Genomic DNA, 25,050 nt, shown 5'->3' on the forward strand with positions numbered 1-25,050 from the left:
CTGTTCTGAGCTAATTGCACCCCTCCAGGCCCAGATCAGACGTTTGTTTGACGTGTTCACCCTGAGAAACGTGTCTTTAAGTGATTACACGTTGTTTGTTTCACTGTATCAGTCAGCAAAATAGCATTCCCATTTGTTAGCCAGCAGCATCCCCACTGAGCAACGTGTGTGTGCCCAGCATCCAGCGCGCGGGATCCCACATGCAGTGGGGGTGTGATCCCGCGGTGGCCAGCCACGACACGCGCTCGTTTCGTAGCGAGCGCGTGATTTATGCATCTCCTTCAAAGCTGCATGCTTCATTTCTTCCTTAATTTCTGTGTTTTGTGTATTTAGTGTGTGGAAGCTTTAAAGGTCGTCTTGGGAGAGCCAAACCGCGCGTTCAATCAAAGCGACTTAAGGGAAATGGCACGAGGAAGCAGAACGTCGGGGGAGATGTTTGTTTGGACAAGGTCATGACAGAAGAAGCTTAATTTCCTGACCATGTTACAAAGTGATGCCTTTACTGCCACCTTTGTTAGTGGTTTCTTTCAAGTCGTAAAACCAGAGCGGGCCGAGGAAGTCTGGCTGGGTTTATTGAATCGGCGGCGGTGTGAAGCCAAGCTAAAGTTTCTGTTTGTCTGGGAGGTGATTTACTCCTCTGTCTTGTGTTTTCTTCCTTGATTTCCGCGCCGGTCCGATTTGGTGGCGGGTTGAACATCAGGACGAGGGGTGAAAGGGAGACTCTCTAGGGGGTACACGTTCATGAATGACCTGACTGAACGTCATTGTGGCCACATCAAAGCCGTGCATCTTCAGTATCAACGGTGGTGCCATGAAAAAGCGGTGTCCTGAGGGGGTCTGGGGGAAACTGTGTGTGGATTATGTGCCCTCATATCAGGTTCGCATGGTAAAGAACACTACACAACAGCAGCTTCAGTCTCTGCTCTGGCCCCCAGGGCTAGACATGATCCCTGATCTGGTGTCCTTTGTGGACCCCTCATGGTCGCTTAAAACGATAAAATATCAAGTTTTTCTGCAAAAACTGAAAACTGGCGACCGTTTTTGATTCGGACGTCACAACAAAAACAACTTTTTTTTAATTAAACTTGTGTTTGCTATACTGTGTTTAAGGGCTGCATTTGAGGTGCAAAATGAAGCTTTGAGTGTTGCGTTTGGCCCCGCAGAGACCCGGCTCACTGTCTGTTACAGAGCCAGCATCCCGCCTCCCACAGATTTATGGGGATGCCTGCGTAAAACTGTCCCACATGGCCTCCCAGCCCGCCAGGGGCCTGTGCTAAGGTTACAGACAGGCAGCGAGAAAAGGGAGGGAGATTATCTTAAAGTCAACTAAGTAGCTATCTGCGCGGTTTGAGTGCGTGATTTAAGCATCCATGAATCACAGCTGAGCTCTTTTAAATTTAAAGACGGCGAGCAGCTGAACGACGAGGGAAATGTAGCCGAGTGAGGCTGGGTCTGAGGCTTGGTGGTGGGAGCGTGTGTGTGTGTGTGTGTGTGTGTGTGTGTGTGTTCGGGCACTTCTTGACTTGTTCATTCTGTGTATTTTGTCAACTTGCCTCGCTCGATCAGGGTTAGGGTAACCTTCTGCCAATTACTGTAGCCGTCTTCAGAGCTGTGCCGACGTTGGTGGCGTCACTTCCTTCTCCGTTAATCTGAAGACGGCGACAGTAATCAGCCGAAATGTTAGCAAAACAAGCTAAAGAACAACCCTTTTTTCTGTTTTAAAAACGCCAAACAAGGCATCTCATTGACTTGGTGCGGGCGGTGAGTGAACAGCCACGTGTGCATCTCGCATAAAGGTTTTATTTACCTGCAGCGTTTCGTTTGCGGCTGCAAACTTGGTCAGGCCGACGCGCTTGCGTCACATTTGTTGCATTTTGCACAAGAATAAAAAAAGTTGCTTGCATGAAGGTGTGAGGTTAGCTGTTTAGGCTGAATTTCTTATTTTAATGCAGAGGTAGGAGGATCATAAAGTCCAGGTAGCTTCCTGGATCCTGATCTAAAAACCAACTCTGCTCCTTTCTGGAACGCAGACAAAGAAGCAGATAAACGTCACGCTCTGATTCGGCCATTTTCAGTGGGAAACAGCATTGCTACAAGCTGCAGAGTGTTTTTTTCTTGGCTTCTCGCTGTCAAAAGCAAATATAAACACCACGTTTTAAATTCTTAATTGCATTGTCTGTTCATTCCCAAACCGGCACATCGCCTAATGCTGTAAATCCAAACAGAGCAGATTAAAAGAGCCACAATCTGGGTTTAATCTGATATGTTATTATTCTCCATTCATTCTTGCAGCCATGAGCTGATTTACTCACGTGTAAATGAAGCTGAGCTGTGAGCATTCAGCAGAGAGGCATGAATGGAGGTTCACCATTCACCTGCTGCATCCTACGTGTGTTTGTTGCATGTGTGTGTGTGTGTGGTGGTGGTGGTGGTGGGGGGGGGGGGGTTGTGCGCGTGCGTGTGTGTGTATACAACCTGTCTCGCCCCTGCCTCCGGTGGCTGACTTTGATCAGTGATCATTACAGCCTTTCTAATCCTTACTCCACCCCCAGTCTCACTGTCATGACTCCTCTGTCCTCCTCTGTTCTCCTTCCTTTCATCCCTCCCATGTTTACAGAGCAGCCAGAGACTGCCATAGATAGTCTTACATCCTCACTCCGTACCTGACATCGGATCCCTTACAGAAACCAGCTCCTCTCAGATCTTCAATGGCCGTTGTGTCACCGTCCCCGCCACCGCCTTGCAGCTTCAGACCTCACTGCCCCGAGGTGGCACCTTTTGAACTAGAAACTGATCCAGTCAAGACCTCACAGACAAGGAGAGTCCTTTTTTTGGAGGGCGTGGGATGGAGGTGGGGGGGGGGGCACCTGAAATCATTCGCTGTCCAGTCTGGTACAGCATCGTACCCCCCACCCCCTCCAGCTGCTGCAGAGTGGGACTGACAGTAGAGCTGGGTGCCACACAAACAGTCATCAGAGTCAGACGGAGCTGCAGATCTGATCAAAGGATGTCGTTGACTCTTTGGAGTTCACACCCCCACGCTGTGTGTGTGTGTCTGTGTGTGTGTGTGTGTGTGTGTGTGCCTCCACATCTTATTGAGATAAAACGACAGCTCACAGGAAGTGGGGAAAGGAAGTCTGGGAGGGCGGCATGAAATCAAACATGTCATGGGAAGCAGCAGGATTGGCTCCCAAACACACGCCGGCACAACACAAGTGGCTTCTGTGGTCAAAGGACACATTAGGAAGTTATATTTCTCTGACCTCTGATCCCGAGACCACACAAATAATGGCAGCCGTCTGCAGGAAAACACACACACTTGTTAATGGAGGTAGAAATTGACCCGTGAGAAGCCCGAGTTATTTAGGAGCCTAAACACCAAACTGAATCCAAACAATCCGAAAGTCGCAGAGGAATCCACCGATTCCTTTTCCAACAAAGTGACCCGTGCAGCTGGGGTTTGTCCCACAGGTGTAAGATGTAAAAAGGCTTTAAAACCTCTCAGAAACCTTTTCAGGAATAATTGCAGCCTTTAATCCCAGCTGCAACGAAATGTCGCAAATGTGTGTAAAAATGTGATTTTCTAACCATTTCTGTTTTTGATGCAAATTACTGATTCCTCCGGTAGTTTTGATGGATAATCTATAATGAGTTTACCTTTTTTTTTTTACATTCATTTCAGGTATTCTGGAAATCACATCAGTGGAAGTGGGAGTGGTGGCCATCAAAGGGCTGAACAGCAACTACTATCTGGCTATCAGCAGGAAAGGAGAGCTGTACGGAGCGGTTAGTATCCCCGTCAGAGGTCAATCTGAGCACTCCAGAGAGAGATAGTGTTAGATTCCTCCGTCGGTATCTCAGACAGACTTATCTTTACTTCTCCAGCTGCTGGATCAGCTCTAAAACCAGACCCTGCATGTGCTCCCTTGAGAGCCGTGTCCAAATAGAAGTGTAGAAAGCAAATAATGCGTGTGTGCATGCGTGCGTGCGTGTGTGTGTGTGTGTGTGTGTGTGTGTCTGCTCTGTCTTCTCGATCCCCAGTGAGTCGTGGAGGATGGCTGCTTATACTGAGCCAGGATTCTCTGGAGGTTTCTTCCAGTTAAAAGGGAGTTTTCCTCTCCACTGTCGCTAAATGCTTGCTTAGTATGAGGATTGCTGTATAGTCACTGACACTAGTCAGTGACTGGATGTAATTTGCTGGGTTCCTTATATAGGAAACATTATTTCTGATTGGCTTAATGAACTGACCTGAATTGGAATGTTTATCATGTGAAGTGCCTTGAGACGACTCTTGTCCTGATTTGGCGCTTTATAAATAAACTTGAATTGAATTTAATTGAATAATGCACCAGAACTGTTAACGTGGATCGGTGCAGTTTGATGTTTTTGCACATTTTAAAACACCTTGTCCTCACGTTTATCCAGAGAGAGTTTGGCGTGGACTGCAAACTGAAGGAGCGGATCGAGGAGAACGGCTACAACACGTACGCGTCAGCCGAGTGGAAGTGGAAGAACAAGAACAAGAAGCAGCAGATGTTCGTGGGTCTGAACGTCCACGGGAAGCCAATGAGAGGAAAGAAAACCCGCAGGAAGAACACGGCTACCCACTTCCTTCCAATTATGGTGTGAACTGGAGAGCCCACCTGGAGTGGGAGCATGCAGCACTGGACAGAGAGATGTTTTCAGTCCCATGAAAAAAAAAAAGACATGCATTTGGGAAAACTCTCGTTTGGGAGAAAAAGGCACTAACACTGTCAGAAGCGGTCTCTGCTTTGATTATGTATTTCACTGAGTGACAGAAAACGATGCACGTTTGGACTGGCACCACCTGCAGGGTTTGTCATTCACTTCCTGTGCCAAACAGTTCAAAGCTGGAGTGAAAAAAGGACAACGCAGACGGTACTGTCCCAGCTAGTGGGGGGTTGTATTCCCAATGTTCCAGTGAAACATTTAGGGGGTAAGAGTGATCCATCCGATCATCACGACAGCGTGAAATATTAGAAGATGAAGCACATTTAAAGTAACAGTTTGATGCTTAACCACTGCTTTTGACTGAACTGTAATGATTTATTTATTTTGTGAGATATTTAACTGAAGGGAACACCGGCATTCCTTTGCATTCTACTTTTTATAGGATCTCTATTATGTAAAAATAAAATTACCACTTTCTCCTCTTCAGCGGAGTGTATTTTCATTCCTGTAAGCAAACTACCCCTAAAAAAGGGAAGTTTTAGAAATTCTGGCAAACATTTGGGCCGTGGCAGGTCGACGCTTATCAGGCTGTGGGAGGTGGGGGGTCAGATAGCAGGCCATTAATGCCTGGCCAGTTATTCCATGTGGGAACCATTCCACTAATGATTTGTTCCCAAACAAAAAAGAAAGAGACCAAAACAAAAATGGGGGAGGCAACTTCCCCAGGTTCAGCCGCTGAAACTGACATCATTTCCTCAGCCCATCCCTACGGGAACTGCAACATTCCCTGACTGCCGAACTGGCGATAGCTGCTATAAAGCACCTGAAGAAGGTTTGTGGAGCAGCTCGGAGGAGGATCTGGAAACGTGAGAGAACAGGAACCAGGAAGAAATGGAGATATGACCTTGGTCTGACCACCTACTTCCTCCAGTAATCATTTACAAACACACTAATCAATGACAGCTGGCGTGATGGCAGATGAAAAGACCGTGGGGGAAACATTAACACCACAGGCTTCCGGGCCCTCGTGTTCTCTCATCCTGCCTTTCGGAGCATCTATCACTGGACAGGCAGTAAAATCTGGAAGAGGAGTGGAAGAGACCACAGCAATGATATGGGATGCCAACAGTAAACTGTACACACAAAAGACTGGCAGATTTTTGGTATTTAGCGTATTTATTACATTTGGCACACTTTCATCACATTTAAAATAGCCTAACAATGGTCATATACCACCATGTTTTCATCAAACATAATTTCAGCTAATTTAACTCTAAAACTAAATGTTATATCTACATAATAAACCTGAAGCTGGATCTAAATCTAAATAATATAAATACTATAACTAAAACTGAGTGCTGAATCTAAAACTGAATGTTAAAGGTGGAATATCGAAACTTTTAATAAAAAGCTATATTTAAATAAATAATACCTCTATAGCTCTGTTTAGAGATATGCAGAATGAATGTAAAGTTTTTCCTTTAAAAGCTATTTTTAAAAAACATTTGATCTAATTTAAATTTTGTCGGGCATGACACTGGGTTTATGTTTACATCTATCAGCCACTAGAGGACACCTTAGCGCTAAAAAGTCAGCTCAGCAAGGCGAGACTGGGACTAAGTAAAATGGCAGACTTGACAAGTCAAGCAGCTGATTCTAAGCCCAGAAGATGTTCTAACAGTAAATACTGTTGTAAAATATACTTATTAGTAGAAATTAGTCCAACCCTGAGCAGTTTGTCACTGGACATGCTCCTGGCTGGTCACTTAACGTGTCAGCAGTGAACCAACACCCCGACGGCTGGAAAATCTTTTCTGTTGTTGCAGCTACCACCCCTAAACACTCGATGTTGCCAGAATGTCTGTGTTTCATATTCAACCTTTAAATCTAAAACTAAAAATTAGATCTCAATAATAAATCTAATACAAAATTTTAAATCTGAATGTTAAATCTACACCTTAACATTAATTATAAATATACATACATACATACATACATACATACATTTTCTGATCCCGCTTTGTCCACGCAGGGTTGCGCGGGGGGTGGGGGTGGGGGGGGGGTGGGGGGGCTGGTGCCTATCTCCAGCGGTCAACGGGCAATCAGGCCGGGTACACCCTGGACAGAGAGCCAGTCCATCGCAGGTAAATATACATGCTACATCTAAAATTAAATAATAAATCTAAATATTAAAACTAAATGAGAAATCTAAATCTAAACCTAAATATTGAATTTAAAACTAAATTTTAAATCTAAATGGTAAGTCTAAATCTAAATGTGAAACTAAAATGTAATAGTTCAATCTAAAACTAAATGTTAATCCAAAATCAAATTGTTACATTTAAATATTGAATCTAAAACTAAATATTCAATCTAAATCTAAATGTGAAAACTAAATTTAAATGTTAAATCTAAAACTGAATGTTACATCTAAAACCAAATGTTAAATCTAAATATCAAAACTAAAACTAAATGGGAAATCTAAATCTATACCTAAATATTGAATTTAAAACTAAATTTACAATTAAATGGTAAGTCTAAATCTAAATGTGAAAATAAAATGTAATAGTTCAATCTAAAACTAAATGTTAATCCGAAATCTAATTGTTACATTTAAATATTGAATCTAAAACTAAATATTCGATCTAAATCTAATTGTTCAATCTAAATTTAAATGTGAAAACTAAATTTAAATGTTAAATCTAAAACTGAATGTTACATCTAAAACAAATAGTTTCATTCAAATAACCAATCTAAAATTAAATGTTAGATTCAAATCTAAATGTTTAATCTACATCTGTGAGCTAAATATTTCTTTGCTATTACCATTGTTACGATGCCCAATGAAGCACAGCCACTGTCCAGCGCGAGGAAATGTTAGCGCGACCTTTGATGTCACTCAGACACAAATGCCAGTGTTTGAGAGGTGTGGTTAATTTTCAAATAGCAAAAAGATTAATAACACAGATTTAGATTTAACATCCAGATTTAAATGTAAGGTTGACATTTAACATTTAGATTTAACATTTATACTAGCTGAAGTGATGTGAAATGTAAACATGTTGGTATTTGACCATTTTTGTACAATTTCCCTTTTAAATGTGATGCATGTGTGCTAAATGTTGGACGTATGAACGAAGCACCCAAAAGCTGCCTGGGTAATGCTTTGCATGTACAATTTACACTTGGCAGTCGAAACCCAGATCTTCTCTCAGATGTGTTCAAACTGGCTTGCAGCTCTGACAACAAATAGAAATCATGTAGCTAAAATGTCCTGAATAACATCACAAGATGAAAAAAAGGGCATTAATTCTTAAAAAACAAAGATAAAGGCTAAGTGAATTCCAGCAGGACTTTCAGGGCCAAAAGCAACAAGCAGGGGAATCTTTTATGATCATTTCTCCAACATAAACACCGATTCATCCTCACTCCTCTCATGAGTTATGCTGCAACATGTTCTCATCTCTGGTGGTAGATTTTACAAAATGTCCTCAATATAAATCTTAGAAGTTACATAAACTATGGAACTGCACGTGGCAAAACAAAAGAGGGGAATGTTTTATGTTAAATAAAACAATTGCTGCACCTCATCTAACCCTGCAGCTCCGAGTATATAACAATCACAACGGAGAATTTAGATAAAAAGTGGATTTCGGGTTGGATTTGTTTCTTCGAGGTTATACCAGGATCAGCAGAGCATTTATAAAGCAGCTTTTTTATTTTACAGACTACAGAATTACAGAATAACTCTACTTGGTCGAAGCGTGTGCATTTATTGAGATGATGAGTAAATGTTTGTCTTATTTTTACAGAATGATCCAAAACCTTGTTTTACACACAGGTCGTCAAACAGCAGGTAGGAGTTCAAGTGATAAACTGACTCACTTTCAGCCCAAGACTATTTTATAATGACACAGTCACACACACACACACACACACACACACACACACACACACACACACACACACACACACACACACACACACACACACACACACACACACACACACACACACACACACACACAAATCCCAGCCATTTGTCATTTTCTGTATCCCCAGGATTTGTGCACATTTGAACTCCCTCCAAGACGCTGGCATGTTGGGAAAACAGCAATAACACAAAGTAGGTGCAGCAATCTTTTATCAGAGTGGGTCTCTGAATCTCTAGCAGAGAAATTCTCTCTGGCATAATGTGATCCAGCTTTGGGAAACAAGTGGAAAATGCCCAGAGGCCAAAACAACTAATGAATACTTACTCTGAGATGTCTGGTGCAACACATGTTTCTAGTGGGCAGCTACTGAGTGAGCTGGTGAGAGAGGCCCTTGTGAGTGAAGAGCACGGGTCCAAAGACCACCGCTGCTGACAGCCAGGTCACTGAGGTCATGCCTTCAACTTTTTATCCCATAAAATTAGAGAAAATCTTTTAATTAGCTTATTTTAAAATCTAATTATCCACATTTTACTCTAGTCTTTTTTCCTGCATAGTTTCATAAAAGAAGGACATGTTAAAACTAAATGAACGGGTGAATTTAATTTATGTTGTGTTTCTTTGTAATTGCTGGTGGTGAACTACCTCCATCAACATAGCTAAAGAGAAAGACACATTAAAAGTCCTTTATGAGTGGGTTTTATTCACAGGTTAGGGGTTTTAGTCTAGAAAATTAAACCTATAGAAAAGAAATATAAATTTTTAATCTTAATTTAATTTAGTCATAATATTTTATTGCCATGCTAAATTTATTTGTTTGTTCTGAATGATTCACATTTAATCACAATTCAACTAGTGGTGGAGGCTGTTTCAAGATGGCTATAAATAACACATTTACCAAATCAATTTGAAAATAAATAAATAAACACAACCTAAAACTACTTACTTTACACAATATGTGATAATCAAGGGTTGGAATTGAAAATTATAATTAGATCACATTTTAATTTGGTAAATGAAATGTTAACTGTACTTTTCTAAGAAGAAATGAAATGTTTATCAGCATGAAATTAAAATAAAACCTGATTATCACTGCTTCAGGCATGTTTCATTCAGCCTTCACGTAACACATTGTGTTGTAATTCCATTCCGTGGCGCTAGAGGGAGACACGTCCATTTGTAGCAGAGGCGGGCTTGTTGCTAACGGTCGGAAGTAGCCTGAAAAGTTACATCGCTAGCACAACACTGATATCTTGCGTTTGGAAAAGGCTATCATGACAGACAGATAGGACGAGAGTTTCTGTAAAAACACACAAACACGGGCCGTTAAGCCACAGCGAAGCTGTTCTTCATCGTCCTTAATCTTAGATGCAGTGAGTTTTGAGAGTTGACAACAACAAACAGCCATGAACGGGAATAATTTCGACCGAGCCCCGGGAGCTGGGAGAACCCGCAACGCTCCATCGGACCGCGGGTTCGTGAGTAACACCGGGGACGAGGACACCGCTAACAAAATGTTCAGCCCAAGAGAGCCGCTGAGGCAGCCGCGAACCACTCCACCTTTAGTCGAGAACAACGGCGCCAGTGCGTCTAGCAGCTCTGCAGGAGCAGGTAGGAAGCTAACGAAGCTAATGCGGCTAACTACTTTCAGATTCGTTTCTGTCCACACTTCGCTTCTGGACAGGTCACATTTAGATTTATATGGACACAAATAAATTATTTTCTAGTTTAAACTTCTTCTGTCTGAACAAGCCCACTTTGAAGCGGTGTAATAAACAGCACTTTATTTGCCCTTGTCCTTTTAAGCACTTTTCACAGCACTGCTCAGAGTGGAGGACGCTGGTGTTTCTCAAGAGAATGTCTTGTTTGATCAAATATAGAATTTAAGAAGAGATTTGGTTATGAATTATACCAGATATAAAGAGAATCTATTTCAGCAATGGATTCTTCTCACATGAATTGGTGACTAATTTCTGTTGTATTGAGACTTCAAACGTTCATGTTTTTGTGCAATCCTTTATTTTTGTTGTGAATTAATCCTCTAAACAATCCTAAATATTTATTTCTAGATTGTTGAAGGTAAGGGTTTTACCTCGCTTTTAGATTTAGATATGCAAACTTGTGTTAAACGTTCTCAAAGCTGCCTTTTTAGTAACTTATTTCTATATATAACTAACTAACCCATTATGTTTGATCTTTTATGTGCTTATCTGTTTGTTTTTTTGTTGTTGTATTTATTTAATTTATTTATTCAATTAATTTTTTTGCACTTCCTTCCAAGACCTCTTGGCCAGGTCATGTTTGTAAATGGGAACATGTTTTCAAACATTTTACCTGGTAAAATAAAATTGTTGGAGATGGGTTTTATCCAGATTTTTAATTTCCTTAAATCCAACAATGATTTAGATGTTTTTATGTCTGGTTTTCGTCCTCACCACAGCACTGAGACTGCTCTTATTCGTGTTTTTAACGATATTTTGCTTGCCTCTGATTCTGGTTCTCATGTGTTGTTGGTGCTTTTAGACTTATCTGCTGCTTTTGACACTGTCGACCACGCAATCCTATTACAGCGACTGTAGCAGTTAATTGGCATTCGTGGAACAGCCTTAGAGTGGTTCCGCTCCTATTTCAGTGGCAGATGTTTTAATGTTGCCCTGGGGAATTGCGCCTCTAGAGTGGCACCTGTTTATTGTGGGGTTCCCCAGGGGTCCGTTTTAGGTCCGCTTCTTTTTAATCTATATATTTTACCTTTTGCAGCCATTTTTAGAAAATTCCGGGTAAATTTTCATCTCTACGCTGACGATTGCCAGTTTTATATGGCCCTAAAATCTGCTGACCCTGTGCAACCACTGACTGACTGCCTGGGTGAAGTCAGGTCCTGGCTCTCGGCTAATTTTCTCCATCTTAACAGCTCCAAACTGGAGGCTATTTTCTTTGCCTCCTGCTCCCCCTCTGCTGTGGAGCCATCTCTGCCCCGTCATTGTCAGTTTTGGTGAAGCCGACAATTAGAGCCCTGCACGGGCCTAAAATCTGAGCTCGTGTCCGGCCCGAGGGGGTGGAGCCCCAGCCCGACCCGGTCCGAAAAGGTTTTCAGGAGTCTCTGGCCCGACTCAAGCCCAATTTTTTTTAACCAACTAAATGAAAACAAAGTGCGTCAATCCTGACCAATGTGTTAAAAGACGTGCAGGATCCGATCAATTTGTTTTTCCCCCATTTACCGTCACAGAGATAACGGTGCACTGGCTCTGGTGGTGATCAAGTTAAATTTTATCTCTTTCCAACAATTTTCACAAGAAAACAAAACAGTCAAAAGCAGGGCTTGTGTTGTGTTGACCGGATAGTTCCCGTATTTGACCGTTTATTTTGATGGAGAAAGAATTACCCCGACGCATGCAGACGAACTGGCATTTTATTCGTTACGCACATTAGAGCTGAGGAAAATAATCGATGCATCGGGATGCGGACATAAACGATTCTGCATCGTAGAAGAGTACGCCATAATCGATTATAGTGGAATGTAGTTTTGTTTTTTTAACGGCGGCACCAGCGCACCATCCAAATCTGTCAGAGTGAGCGTCCTCCACATTTACCAAGTGGTTCCGCCTTAATGTGGTACTGCAGGGCTGAGCGCTGGAGTTGTAACCTGAGACCGAACCGGAACCAAATCAGCCCGACCGGTTCTGTTGGATTTGGGCCGTGAATTATGTTAACTGAGCAGGTTGTCATGCGGCGCGCTCCGCTCGCTCGATCAGCGACTGAGAGAGAGAGGGACACTGCTCACACAAGAGAGACGATCGGAGGATGCTCCTCCAAACACTCATTATTATTTTCATAATTTAATTGTTATTTCTCCTGGAAGCGCTCAGTCAGACCAAGTGTTGTGATGTTGGAAGTTCTGGTCTTGCGGAGGGGGTGGGGTCAACAATGGCGGCTGCAGCATAATAATCTGTCTCTTTTATTTAGAACATGTATATATATATATATATATATATATATATATATATATATATAAAGCATCCTTATATGACAGGGATGGGCACCTTTGACATTTGAATCGATTCGGCACTAATTCCCGGTACCTAGGGTTTAGTTTAGGAACACTTGTTGTCTTTGTCAGAGCAGATAAAAAGCATTTTAAAGTATTTATGTTCGTCATAACAAGCCTGAATACTTGTTTTTTTTTTTTCTTTACTTTCTGGTTGTCAAACAAGGCTATTCCCAACAAAGCGTGAGCTTCAACTATGCGTCTCTGTCTGGAGGACGTAATTCGGCTGATTTCTTGGTCAAGTCATCAACGCTGTCGGCGAATGCTCCAGAGTTTGTTCCCTTTGGATCGAGCGCAAATGAAGTAAGATGGGTTGTCACATCAGTGCTCAACCCAGTTACACAATTTTATATCACCTCAAAGTCTCTGCTAATGACATTTTTCATGTGCATTTCCCTTTTTCTATTCTTTATAGCAACCCGCTTATTATGATGACAGTGAAAGCTATTTCCCCGACTTCTCATTGGCTGAAATGGTCACAGAGTTTCTCGGTCACCTGAGCTCCTCCCCGGGCTCCTTTGAGGTTGACGTGGAGCACATAGCTAGTATTCTCAATTCCTGTGTTATCACTGAGGAGCTGCTGAAGGAGCTGGTGGAACTGATCTTCACACAGGTTTGGTAACAGTTGTCGTTTTTTAGAAATTCACATTTAAATTGATCAAATAGAGTAAACCCATATTGTGGGGAAGCTGAAACTTTTGTGTCGTCATTGCAGTCCACTTCTATCCCTAACTTCTCCTACACCGGGGCCAGACTCTGCAACTACCTTTCCCATCACCTCACCTACACCTCACCAAGTGGCAGCTTCCGTCAGCTGCTCCTGCAACGGTAATCGAAAGGACGAGATGTGTTACTTGTGGCATTTTCCTAAATCGACTTTAGAATATTTTACAAATGAAAATGGATTGGTTAAGATGGGATTGTTGTCTGTTGTAGATGTCACACGGAGTATGGGAAAAGGGATGCAGTTGTTGGAGGAGAGCCAGATATCCAGAAGAAGTTCCACTCCTTTGTGTTGTTTCTGGGGGAGCTCTACCTGCACCTGGAGGTAAAACGTTATTTATCGTTTGCATGTAAAATTCTCTTTTTAAACAGACTTTCTCATGTAAAAATGCACCTGATCTCATTTTTATTTGGAAGAATTTGGCAAAAGAATATAAACTGTCAGTGTAAAAAGTATTACTGCATTTTAAAAAAAATAAATAAAATTAAACATCTTAGGTGTGTTCTTGCTGTGTCGTATCTGCGGGAAAACAGGTAAACAAAACTGCTCTGTGTTTAAAAAAAGAACTACAGCATGGTAAAAAATTTAAATAATTTGTATTATTGTTTAGTTGCATCAAACTATTTTTTGCACTTTTTTTTCTTAAACTCCCAGTTTCAGTCGTTTTGTTGGATTTTTATTGCAAAATGCACCAAATGTGTACGGTAGGAAACTGGTTTGAGTGCCGGCAGGTTTTGTTTATATCCTTAAAATGTGTCAAATGTGGAGTCAAATCTTCCTGAAATAAGACAGTTTATTAACTCATTCACTGCCATTGACGACTAAAGTCGTCATTTGCATTTTTTTTACTGTTTGAGCATCAGAACGAGCCCCCGCGCTGAGAGAACAAACATCTCAGCCCTGAAGCCGATCTTCATCCGCATACGTCACAGATCACATGATCAGGAAGCAGACCATCCATGTGTTTGGAGATCGTTTTGGGCCGTTCCTGTAAAAAAAGTGAGGCGCGAACCGGAAAAGCGTCTGCCGATCACAATTCGACAACGGATTATGAAAGAACGGATAACGCTCGAAACACGCGGCTTCTTCCTGATGTAAGAGGTGAGTCTCCTCCTTGTTTAGGTTGTTTTGGCGTCGACATCATGCTAGCGCGCAACGTTCTGTGACTCTTAAAAAAACAGTAAAAACGGTGAGAAACGCTGGCAGCGAAGGCCGTTAGCGATCAGGAAACGGCTGGCAGTGAATGAGTTAAAAAGTGTGAATAAAATAAAGTTTTTGGTTTTATTTTTCAAATAATTGGTATTTTATTATGTGCACGCTCATTAATAAAAAGCTAAGTGAGTCTAGTTTAAAAGATGAGTGATTTTCTCAAAATATCTGTAATCCAGATGTTTTAATCTGTAAACCTAGACGAACTTTGCCCGCATGTGTTTGTGTGCTGCACCACTATAATACCTGCTTTTTACTTTAATCTAGATAAAAAGCAGCAAAGGACCTCCAAACCGAGCAGACGTCCTCCTCACGGCTCTGAAGGACCTGCTGGACAGTCTGCTTTCTGTGTCCGTGGATGCGAATCTCATCTGCGCCGTAAAACTGCTCAAGGTGTCGAAATTCTCTCAGACGTGTTTAGAATCGTTTCTGCAGGGATTTTACTGCCACGGCTCACATTTAAGGAGGAGCTCAGAGTGTTTTGTGTTTACAGCTGACTGGGTCTGTCTTGGATGATGCGTGGAAAAAGGGGGGGAAACCATATATGGACAAACTAATCCAAAGAATTGAAACGGTTCTTCTGGATGCTACCTGCAGCAGGTGTGTGTCACTGTGTCCAGCTGTCAGTCCAAGCTGTTTCTGATCTTTGATCCTATCCTGTAAAGCCGGGTGGACACTGTGCGACTTTTTCACTCGTAGCACTCAGCTTCAGCTCGAACTGTACGACTTCCTCGCAGGGCAGATCTCACGAGTCATGTGCTCACACTGCACGACCCAGTTCTCGGATGCGACCTGACTGCTCACACTGTACGTCTGGTAGCAACACGTCGGCCCTAAAAATATGCTAAAAATAGCAGTTTTTACTCAACACGTCAGACTTTTTTGTCTTGTTTTGCCTGTTGTCCTTCGGGAGTGCTGCAGGAGGACACACAGGGATTTATGGGGGTTGGATGAGGAAAACGAAATAAAGAAAGTAAATCTGTGTTTTGTGATCAGTTTAATTTGACATGAACACGACAAACACGCTTTCTTGACGATCTTTGTGAGTAAACAAACGTGTAGAAATAAAAACAAACAGCGTGTGTTATTAGGGAAATGGCGAGCGAGCGGCGTTGATGCAGGACTGCGCAAGCGCCGTGAGCGGTTCTGATACTTTTTGGGTCGCAGCTGCTCGCAGCGCTGCTTCAACAGTGCGATACCCTCACGAGGGACGAGCGAAATATCAAACACCAGAAGTCCGTGCGACCTCACGATTGCTGATCTGTAGCTGGTCACGTGGTGTTAATCGCCTCTCGTAACCCCCTGTACACTACACGACCGCTCGGCGCAAAACTCGCCCGGATCTTCTGGATTCTTGTACGAGTGGAAAATCGGCTCAAAAAAGTGAAGAAGTCGCACAATGTACGCCCGGCTTTAGCTTACATGCAGCTAATGCTCAGGTTTGTTGCACCAGCCTGGTCATCTATGAACAAGCAGCATTTTTTATGTCTAATAAATTTCTGCACAGAACATCACTTACAGTGGGGCAAAAAGGTATTTAGTCAGCCACCGATTGTGCAAGTTCTCCCACTTAAAATGATGACAGAGGTCAGTAATTTACATCATAGGTACACTTCAACTGTGAGAGACAGAATGTGAAAAAAAATCCATGAATTCACATGGCAGGATTTTTAAAGAATTTATTTGTAAATCAGGGTGGAAAATAAATATTTGGTCAATAATAACAATTCAACTCAATACTTTGTAACATAACCTTTGTTGGCAATAACAGAGGTCAAACGACTACTATAGGTCTTTACCAGGTTTGCACACACAGTAGCTGGTATTTTGGCCCATTCCTCCATGCAGATCTTCTCGAGAGCAGTGATGTTTTGGGGCCGTCGCCGAGCAACACGGACTTTCAACTCCCTCCACAGATTTTCTATGGGGTTGAGGTCTGGAGACTGGCTAGGCCACTCCAGGACTTTCAAATGCTTCTTATGGAGCCACTCCTTTGTTGCCCGGGCGGTGTGTTTGGGATCATTGTCGTGTTGGAAGACCCAGCCACGTTTCATCTTCAGAGCTCTCACTGATGGAAGGAGGTTTTGGCTCAGAATCTCATGATACATGGCCCCATTCATTCTGTCCTTAACACGGATCAGTCGTCCTGTCCCCTTAGCAGAAAAACAGCCCCAAAGCATGATGTTCCCGCCCCCATGCTTCACAGTAGGTATGGTGTTCTTGGGATGCAACTCAGTATTCTTCTTCCTCCAAACACGACGAGTTGAGTTTATACCAAAAAGTTTTACTTTGGTTTCATCTGACCACATGACATTCTCCCAATCCTCTGCTGTATCATCCATGTGCTCTCTGGCAAACTTCAGACGGGCCTGGACATGCACTGGCTTCAGCAGCGGAACACGTCTGGCACTGCAGGATTTGATTCCCTGCCGTTGTAGTGTGTTACTGATGGTGACCTTTGTTACTGTGGTCCCAGCTCTCTGCAGGTCATTCACCAGGTCCCCCCCCCGTGTGGTTCTGGGATTCTTGCTCACCGTTCTCATGATCATTTTGACCCCACGGGATGAGATCTTGCGTGGAGCCCCAGATCGAGGGAGATTATCAGTGGTCTTGTATGTCTTCCATTTTCTGATACTTGCTCCCACAGTTGATTTTTTCACACCAAGCTGCTTGCCTATTGTAGATTCACTCTTCCCAGTCTGGTGCAGGTCTACAATTCTTTTCCTGGTGTCCTTCGAAAGCTCTTTGGTCTTGGCCATAGTGGAGTTTGGAGTCTGACTGTTTGAGGCTGTGGACAGGTGTCTTTTATACAGATAATGAGTTCAAACAGGTGCCATTAATACAGGTAACGAGTGGAGGACAGAAAAGCTTCTTAAAGAAGATGTTACAGGTCTGTGAGAGCCAGAGATTTTCCTTGTTTGAAGGGACCAAATACTTATTTTCCACCCTGATTTACAAATAAATTCTTTAAAAATCCTGCCATGTGAATTCATGGATTTTTTTTCACATTCTGTCTCTCACAGTTGAAGTGTACCTATGATGTAAATTACTGACCTCTGTCATCATTTTAAGTGGGAGAACTTGCACAATCGGTGGCTGACTAAATACTTTTTTGCCCCACTGTAGTACAAGTTCAGAGCGATCCCCTCCCTTTTTACTTTCCCAGAGATGTGAGACAGATGCTGCTGAAACTAGTGGAGCTGAGATCCAGTGACTGGGGCAGAGTCTGCGCAGCAGCAGCAGCCAGTAACGCGACGCCTGACAATGACCCCAACTACTTCATGGTCAGTGTCAGACTATTTGTTATTTGACTCTATTTGACATCTACCTGCACCTCTGTGCTTCTACAATCATGTATGGTTCCCCAGAATGAGCCGACCTTCTACACTGAAGATGGCACACCTTTCACAGCAGCAGACCCTGGTGAGTTCATGTATAAATGTTTGAATTACACCCAAAAAGTTCACAAAAAGTAGGAATTGGACTGGATTATCTGATGTTTCCTTAATGGATTTTTGTCTGGCACCACTCTTTCATGTTACAGCACAAGTGAGACGTTTAGAGATGTAAGCGTTGGTGTTTGTATCGGAACAGCTGCAAGAGCATACAGCCCAGGGAGCAAAACGCAGCTATTACGTTACACGCCGCTCACGCTTCTGTTGTAAAGAAGAGGTTATAAAATACTTTTAATCAGCAAAGTAACTGTTACCTTTTGAATGAAGTAACTAGTAACTGTAATTAGTTAATTTTTTCAGTAACCAGCACACCTTCTTGTCAGCGACTAATACGAATGATTATTTCCTAACCCATCAATAATCTACAGCATGGTGGCGCTTAGGGGTGGGCGGTATAAACGGTATTCGATAGAAATGATATTAATTTGGCCAACGGTAGAGATTTTGACTATCGGCCTATCGCGGTAGCGCATGTTGATGACATCATCAAGCAGCGTCTGTTGAGGCTGAAAGCATGGAGCCTGTGGTGGAGGAGGAGGAGGTTCTCGTAAAGAAGACCGGTGCAACATCGGTCGTTTGGACTTGGTTTGGCTTTAAGGAGTCGGATGTGGAGCAGAACAATATAATCTGTAAAGTATGCCAGAAGAAAGTATTAGCGAATAGAGGGAATACCTCTAATTTGTTTTACCACCTCAAAACGTTGTGGAATACGAAGAAAGCCAAAAACTGCGTCCTCAACAAACGCGCAGTCAGTCGAGCGGTAAGAAAAAAGGTGGTCTTACACACCAGCAGACGGATATTTTACAAGCATTTGCTAAAGGCACTCAGTGTGAGAGAAATAATCAACGGTGGATAGATATTACTAACGCCATTACCACGTACCTGTGTAAGGACGTGGTGCCGTTTCTTACAGTGGAGAAAAGCGGCTTTCGGGACATGATTAAGACACTCGATCCACGTTACGAGGTACCGAGCCGCAAACACTTCAGCCAAACAGAGATGCCAAAACTGTACGAGAAAGTCCGCGAGCAAGTAAAGCAAGAAAATCAATAAGTTTTCTTAAAATGGCGTTTTATACTGTTTGAAGTGTGTTTATTCTGCTGCTGCAATGTATCTGGTATGGGAGTAGGTTTAGAAACTGTCGTTTTTGACATGTATACAAAAGAAAGTCATATATCGCAATAAATACCGTTACCACACATTTTTCAAATTATATCGCAATATAGATTTTAGGCTGTATCGCCCACCCCTAGTGGCGCTGTCGTCGTCTCACAGCAGGAAGGTTGCTAGGTCGAATTTTTCTGTGTGTCGTTAGCATGTTCTCCACGTGCACACGTGGGTTTACTCCGTGCGCTCCAGTTTTCTCCGACAGACCAAAAACATCCACGCTAGGCTGAAATCCTCGAGTCAAAAGTTTGTGTGGGCCACACATTGTGATTTGTTGCTTTTAAAAGATGCAACAATTATTTTATGGTGATTTATTTATTTGTACAACTTAAAATCTGTTTAAATTAGACTTAAAGTGACGGTGTGTGTTTCCCCTGGTGATAGGGGGCAGTAGATACCTAAATCATTGCAAGCAAGCATTATTTTTGTGTTCAAGTAAGACCTTACCAACGGAGGGCCATTAGGGTCAAAAATCCTTGGGGATGCAACCTCCAGCAAAATAGCGAAAACATCAGATTCCCTTTCATCACTTGCAACGAGTGAAGAGGTAAACGTGTTAAAGAACAATGTTTATTAATGCTGAAAGTTTTGTAACCATTTGTTACAAATCAGTAAATGCATTTTGTCCTCACGGGCTTCTGTAGAAGGAAACATTGCATCTAGGGATGCACCGATGGATCGGCATTTGATCGTAATCGGCCGATAGCGCCCCTATCGGTTTTGATCGGAATTTTCAAAATAGATCAAAGCAAACCGATCAGGTAGGGTTGTCACGGTAACCAGTGTAGCGGTAAACCCCGGTAAAAAAAAAAAAGTTGACAATAATAATAACAGTCTTGTTTTAAAAAAAACTATATTATCTTGGTGGGTTTACCGTGGCTGCGGTGTAGGCGCGGTGACCCTTACCAGCCACCGTATCATCGGCTGAAGTTGCCGGCGGCACAGACGCACGCTTTGTTTAAAACAAAACTTTCTTGAAGCTAAAGCTGAAATAATGGCCAAAGGAGGAGACGGCAGCGCTCAGGAGGACATTTATTATCCCTCAAAGAAGACAAAGTCGGAAGTACGGGCATATTTTAGATATTTGAAGAATGCCGAGGGACAGTTGATAGAAGACGGCTATCCTGTTTGCAGCACGAGCAGAAAAAGTGTCTGTGAAAGGCAGCAACGCTTCAAATCTCATGACACATCTGCGTGACCATCATCCACAACTCTACAGTCAACGCAAGGCAAGCTAACGTTAGCGTTTTAGCTAAAATGCGTGATCCGAGGATTTGGGTTGAGGGAGAATGCAACGAGTCGCTATATAAAGCAGCCGCAGCGCCGCTACCTGCATATAAACCGTGTCGCGGACACCGCCATGTTGAAATGACGCTATGCATTACGGGGCTCCCAGGGGCAGATAAGAGTTGGTCTCTCTCCGAGAATAATTATGAATTTAACAATGATTACTGCCTGATGACATTTTCCCACATCTGCAAAGCTCACTGGAAGGACACAAACCGAGGACGATATTTTCCTGATATAGGGTTTATTACTCAAGTAAGGGTAAAAAAGTATCTCATTAGAAGGCTACTTGAGTACTGAGTATCATCTGATCTAAGATTTTTAAAATGATGACATCAAACAGACATAAAATAAGAAGTTATGGGCAAATATTGGTATTTTAAAGACTAAAGGGAAAAAATGTAAACAAATAAACAACATAATTACAAAATAACACATTTTAGGCAAAATTTAGACACAAACTGAAGACAATATTTCATGACATACAGGGTTTATTTAATTGTGTGAAAATGTAGCACGTTTAAAAAAAATACCGCGATAATACCGAAAACCGTGGTCATTTTGGTCACAACAACCGTGAGGTTAAATTTTCACACCGTGACAACCCTAATACAGACCATTTTAGATTAGGTTACATTTCCTTTATTCCCAGATTATGTAGTTTGTAGCACTCATTATAATGTTGTAGAAAATTTCTGGCCAATCCACGTGATCGGTATCGGTGATCGGTATCGGTGATCAGCATTCTTTGATATCGGTATCGGTGATCGGCAGCAAAAAACCTGATCGGTGCATCCTTAATTGCATCCAATATGGAGTCGCTCAGAGACTTAGATCTGCTTCTTGTATTTTAGACCAGATTTTTAGTTAGATGTTATGAAACTGCCAATATTGTTCTACAACTGGGTATCTTTTAATTCGTTTACAACAAAATTTCAATATTTCCAGAGATTAATGATAAACACTACACAATGTCACTTTAATGGTAAGAATCTGAACATAAAATGTGAGAAAGTGTCTGTCTGCAGCAACAGACACAGAGTTGTCCATTCTATAAATGCCTGCTCTAAAGTGTCCCTGGGTGTGATGGTCTGTATAAGTGGTTGTGTGTCCCTGTGATGTCCTGAGTGTCCCCACCTTGTGGAGCTAGGCACCAGCTCCATGCAACCCTACTGAGGATGAAGCGGCTCAGGTAGCAGGTGGATAATCCAAACACCTGCTTAAATATTTATCACTTTACTTTTACAGAATATGCTGAAAAATACCAAGAGATCCTGGAGAGGCAGGACTATTTCCATGATGTTTACGGAGAAAATGGAAGTGAAGTGTAAGTAGACGCTGTAAATGCAACAGAAGTCATGACCTGTCTTCTTCTGAGGTCACAGCAGGGTGTTGTGAACCGTCAGCTCATCAAGCCTTTACTTAGTTTACTTGATGCGGCATATGAGCCTTTTTTTCTTCATCAGCATAACCCAACTGTCTCTTTACTGGCATGACTTTGGTCATGTGATTGGATGGGGACCTTGCCAGACAGGTCACATGACAGCAGGGTATCCGCGGGTCCTTAAAAAGTCTTAAAAAGTCTTAAATTGGCTTTTCCAAATTTAAGGCCTTAAAAATCCTTAACAATGACTAATAATCCTTAAATACAGTTTCCAAAGGTCTTAAATTACCATAGACCCAATAAACAAGATTCTTTTATTTCTATAAAATTTTCGTGAATTTCTATTTAGTCTTCAGCATTTTTTGTGTACGATGTTGCCGTAAGCGGAACCGTACACATTCATTTGGTTGTGAAAGGGGGCTATTTTTAGATGAGCACATTAGCTGGTTAAGCTAGTGGGAGCTTGCGCCATGGGGAAGTGCAAATTAAATAGTAACTGGATGGTTAATCCCACGTTCGCGACGTGGTTAGCACCGGTTCCAGGCAATAGCTGGAAATTATAGCTTAAATTTAATTTTTAAAAATAGCTTAAATTTGGTCAAAGTGACCTTGAAAAAGGTCTAAAAAGCCTTAAATTTGGCCCCCTTAAACCTGCAGATACCCTGGACAGCCTTTAAAGGGACTATGTGTATTTTTCCTGGCAATAGGGGGCAGGAGATACCTAAATTGTTGCAAGGAAGCTGTATTTTTGTGTTGGAGTAAGACCGTAACAACGGATGGCCATTAGGGTCAAAAAGCCCTATTGAGTGCAAACTTCAACAAAATAATAATAATAATAATAATACATTTTATTTAAAAGCGCCTTTCAGAACACCCAAGGTCACTTGACAGAAAATACGTTCAGAAAATACATTAAAACGGCAATAAAGCCACAGTAAAATGCAAAGAAGAAAAAACAAAGAGAGAAACAGTTCATTAAAATCAGAGGTCATGGGCAGATGTAAACATGTGTTTTCAGTTTGCTTTTGAAAAGGGTAAAACTGTCGATGTTCCTGATGTCTGGGGGAAGTGAGTTCCAGAAGCGGGGAGCAGAGCAGCTGAAAGCTCTGCTCCCCATGGTAGTGAGACGGGCAGAAGGAACCGCAAGTTGGATGGAGGAAGAAGATCTGAGTGAAGGGGGGGGGGTGTTAAAACTTATAAGGTCTGAGATATATGGAGGAGAGAGGTTATGGATTGCTTTGAAGGTATGGAGGAGAATTTTGAAGATGGACCTGAATTTAACTGGGAGCCAGTGAAGCTGCTGGAGAACCAGGGTGATGTGGTGAAAGGAAGGGGTTCTGGTGATAATACGGGCTGCTGAATTCTGGACCAGTTGCAGTTTATGAAGGAGTTTGTTGGGGAGACCATAAAGAAGTGAATTGCAATAATCGAGATGGGAGGTGACGAGGCTGTGGACGAGAATGGCGGCAGTGTGAGGGGTCAGGGAGGGGCGGAGACGGTTTATGGAACGTAGATGGAAGTAAGCTGACCGAATTATGTTATTAATGTGAGCTTGAAAAGAAAGTGAGCTGTCGAGGATGACACCCAGACTCTTGATCTGAGGGGAGGGGGGGACTATGGCGCTGTCAATAGTTAAAGAAAAGCTGTCAGATTTGGAGATGGTGGATTTAGTACCAACTAGAAGAAGTTCAGTTTTATTGCCGTTGAGTTTGAGGAAATTAGAGGTGAGCCAGGGTTTGATTTCTGAGAGGCAGAGTGTAAGGGAGGATGTTGGGAGAGTTGAGTTGAGTTTACTGGAAATGTAGAGCTGGGTGTCATCCGCAAAGCAGTGAAACTGGATATTGAATTTGCGGAAGATGTTGCCGATAGGGAGGTGATAGACTATGAAGAGGAGGGGCCCCAGGACAGAGCCCTGGGGCACACCAGACTTGACTGGGGAGGGTTTTGAGGAAAAGCATTTTAACTGGATGAACTGAGTGCGGCCAGTAAGGTAAGATTGAAACCAGCGGAGGTGGGTGTGAGTGATGCCTAAGGAAGAGAGTCTATTGAGGAGGACGGGATGAGAAATGGTGGCAAAGGCCGCACTCAGATCGAGGAGAATGAGAATAGAGATTAAACCAGAATCAGCAGCAATTAGTTGGTCGAGCACATCAGGCTCTTTTATCTGTGGCAACGAGTGAAGAGATAAATGTGTAAAACGGCAACGTTTAGGAATGGTGAAAGTTTGTAAGCATTTGTTAGATATCAGCAAATGCATTTTGTCCTCAATGGCTTCCGTAGAAGGAAACATGACATCTAAAATGGCGTTGCCCTGAGACTCAGACCTCCTCCCGTGTATTTTAGACCTGATTTTTATGATTATATGTTAAGAATCTGCCAATATTTTTCAACAACTGGTCATCCTTTCATTCATTTTCAACAGCATTTTGATGGATATTTCCAGAGATTAATGGTTAAAACTACACATTGTCCCTTTAAAGCCGTGGGCCCCTCAGTGTGTTGAAGTGTTCCACGCAGCAGCAGGGCTGACCTGGATCTGACATCCAGTTTAGTCAGCATTTGAGGTGCGAGAAAAGGGCTTAGCCCGTTAGCTCCTGTCCTCCCTCTCAAAGCCGCGCAGATCCATCAGCTCACGTTTCACTCATAAACAACGTTTTAGTACACAAAGTCTGTCCGTCAAGTCTGTTTGTTGCTGTTTTCACAGATACGACTCTGAGGATGAGATGGACCCTGAGATCGAAGAGGCGTATGAGAATTTTTGTTTAGAATCAGAGAGGAAACGACAACAATGACCCAAGTGGGAAAAGCTGTGAGATGAAACCATTAAACCAGTACACCTGCTGCTTCTCCCTTTCATCTAACTGGATTTCTTTTTTAAAACGACAAGAACAAACTTTTAACAAAAAGCTTTTCTTAGTTGCACTGCAGGAACTTTGTTCAGTCAGCATTATTTAGACAATGGACAGTCAACAGGAAATCTAGTCAAAAGTGTGTTTTTGCAAAATCAAAGGTTTTCTTGTTTGTTTTTAACTTTCTTGTTGAGATGCTCGAGTTAAAACGTAATGCCAAGAGCGGGAGACGGGATGCTGTGGATATTTTAGACCCAAAAGACGCTTCTGTTGGCTCTAAAAGGTACATACGTTTTTGAAACGCTG

General features: G+C 42.4%; 2 protein-coding genes across 2 annotated transcripts in view; both read left to right on the forward strand.

Moving 5' to 3' along the window:
- fgf10b (fibroblast growth factor 10b) overlaps positions 1 to 5,178 on the forward strand; it is a 6,357-nt gene extending 1,179 nt beyond the window's left edge. The window contains exons 2-3 of the mRNA XM_070546217.1: positions 3,683 to 3,786; positions 4,426 to 5,178. Coding sequence (XP_070402318.1) covers positions 3,683 to 3,786; positions 4,426 to 4,629 — 308 coding nt within the window. The 3' untranslated portion in view covers positions 4,630 to 5,178. The remainder of the gene's footprint in view (positions 1 to 3,682; positions 3,787 to 4,425) is intronic.
- Positions 5,179 to 9,844: 4,666 nt separating this feature from the next.
- On the forward strand, positions 9,845 to 24,751 carry paip1 (poly(A) binding protein interacting protein 1). Its single transcript, XM_070546218.1, has 11 exons — positions 9,845 to 10,235; positions 12,836 to 12,972; positions 13,085 to 13,282; positions 13,385 to 13,497; positions 13,606 to 13,717; positions 14,870 to 14,995; positions 15,096 to 15,202; positions 17,769 to 17,886; positions 17,971 to 18,025; positions 21,760 to 21,838; positions 24,600 to 24,751. Exons 1-11 carry the CDS (start codon positions 10,031 to 10,033, stop codon positions 24,685 to 24,687), a joined length of 1,338 nt encoding a protein of 445 aa, XP_070402319.1. The 5' UTR covers positions 9,845 to 10,030; the 3' UTR covers positions 24,688 to 24,751.
- The last annotated feature ends 299 nt before the right edge of the window (positions 24,752 to 25,050 follow it).

This window comes from Nothobranchius furzeri, chromosome 17 (assembly GCF_043380555.1).
Source record: "Nothobranchius furzeri strain GRZ-AD chromosome 17, NfurGRZ-RIMD1, whole genome shotgun sequence".
Lineage (NCBI taxonomy): Eukaryota > Metazoa > Chordata > Actinopteri > Cyprinodontiformes > Nothobranchiidae > Nothobranchius > Nothobranchius furzeri.

Excerpts from the sequence above, each read along its gene's own strand:
- paip1 (XM_070546218.1), top strand. The coding sequence starts at position 10,031 with ATGAACGGGAATAATTTCGACCGAGCCCCGGGAGCTGGGAGAACCCGC. Across the intron at positions 13,498-13,605 it reads CGTCAGCTGCTCCTGCAACG|ATGTCACACGGAGTATGGGA; the intron begins GTAATCGAAAGG and ends TGTCTGTTGTAG. Across the intron at positions 13,718-14,869 it reads AGCTCTACCTGCACCTGGAG|ATAAAAAGCAGCAAAGGACC; the intron begins GTAAAACGTTAT and ends ACTTTAATCTAG.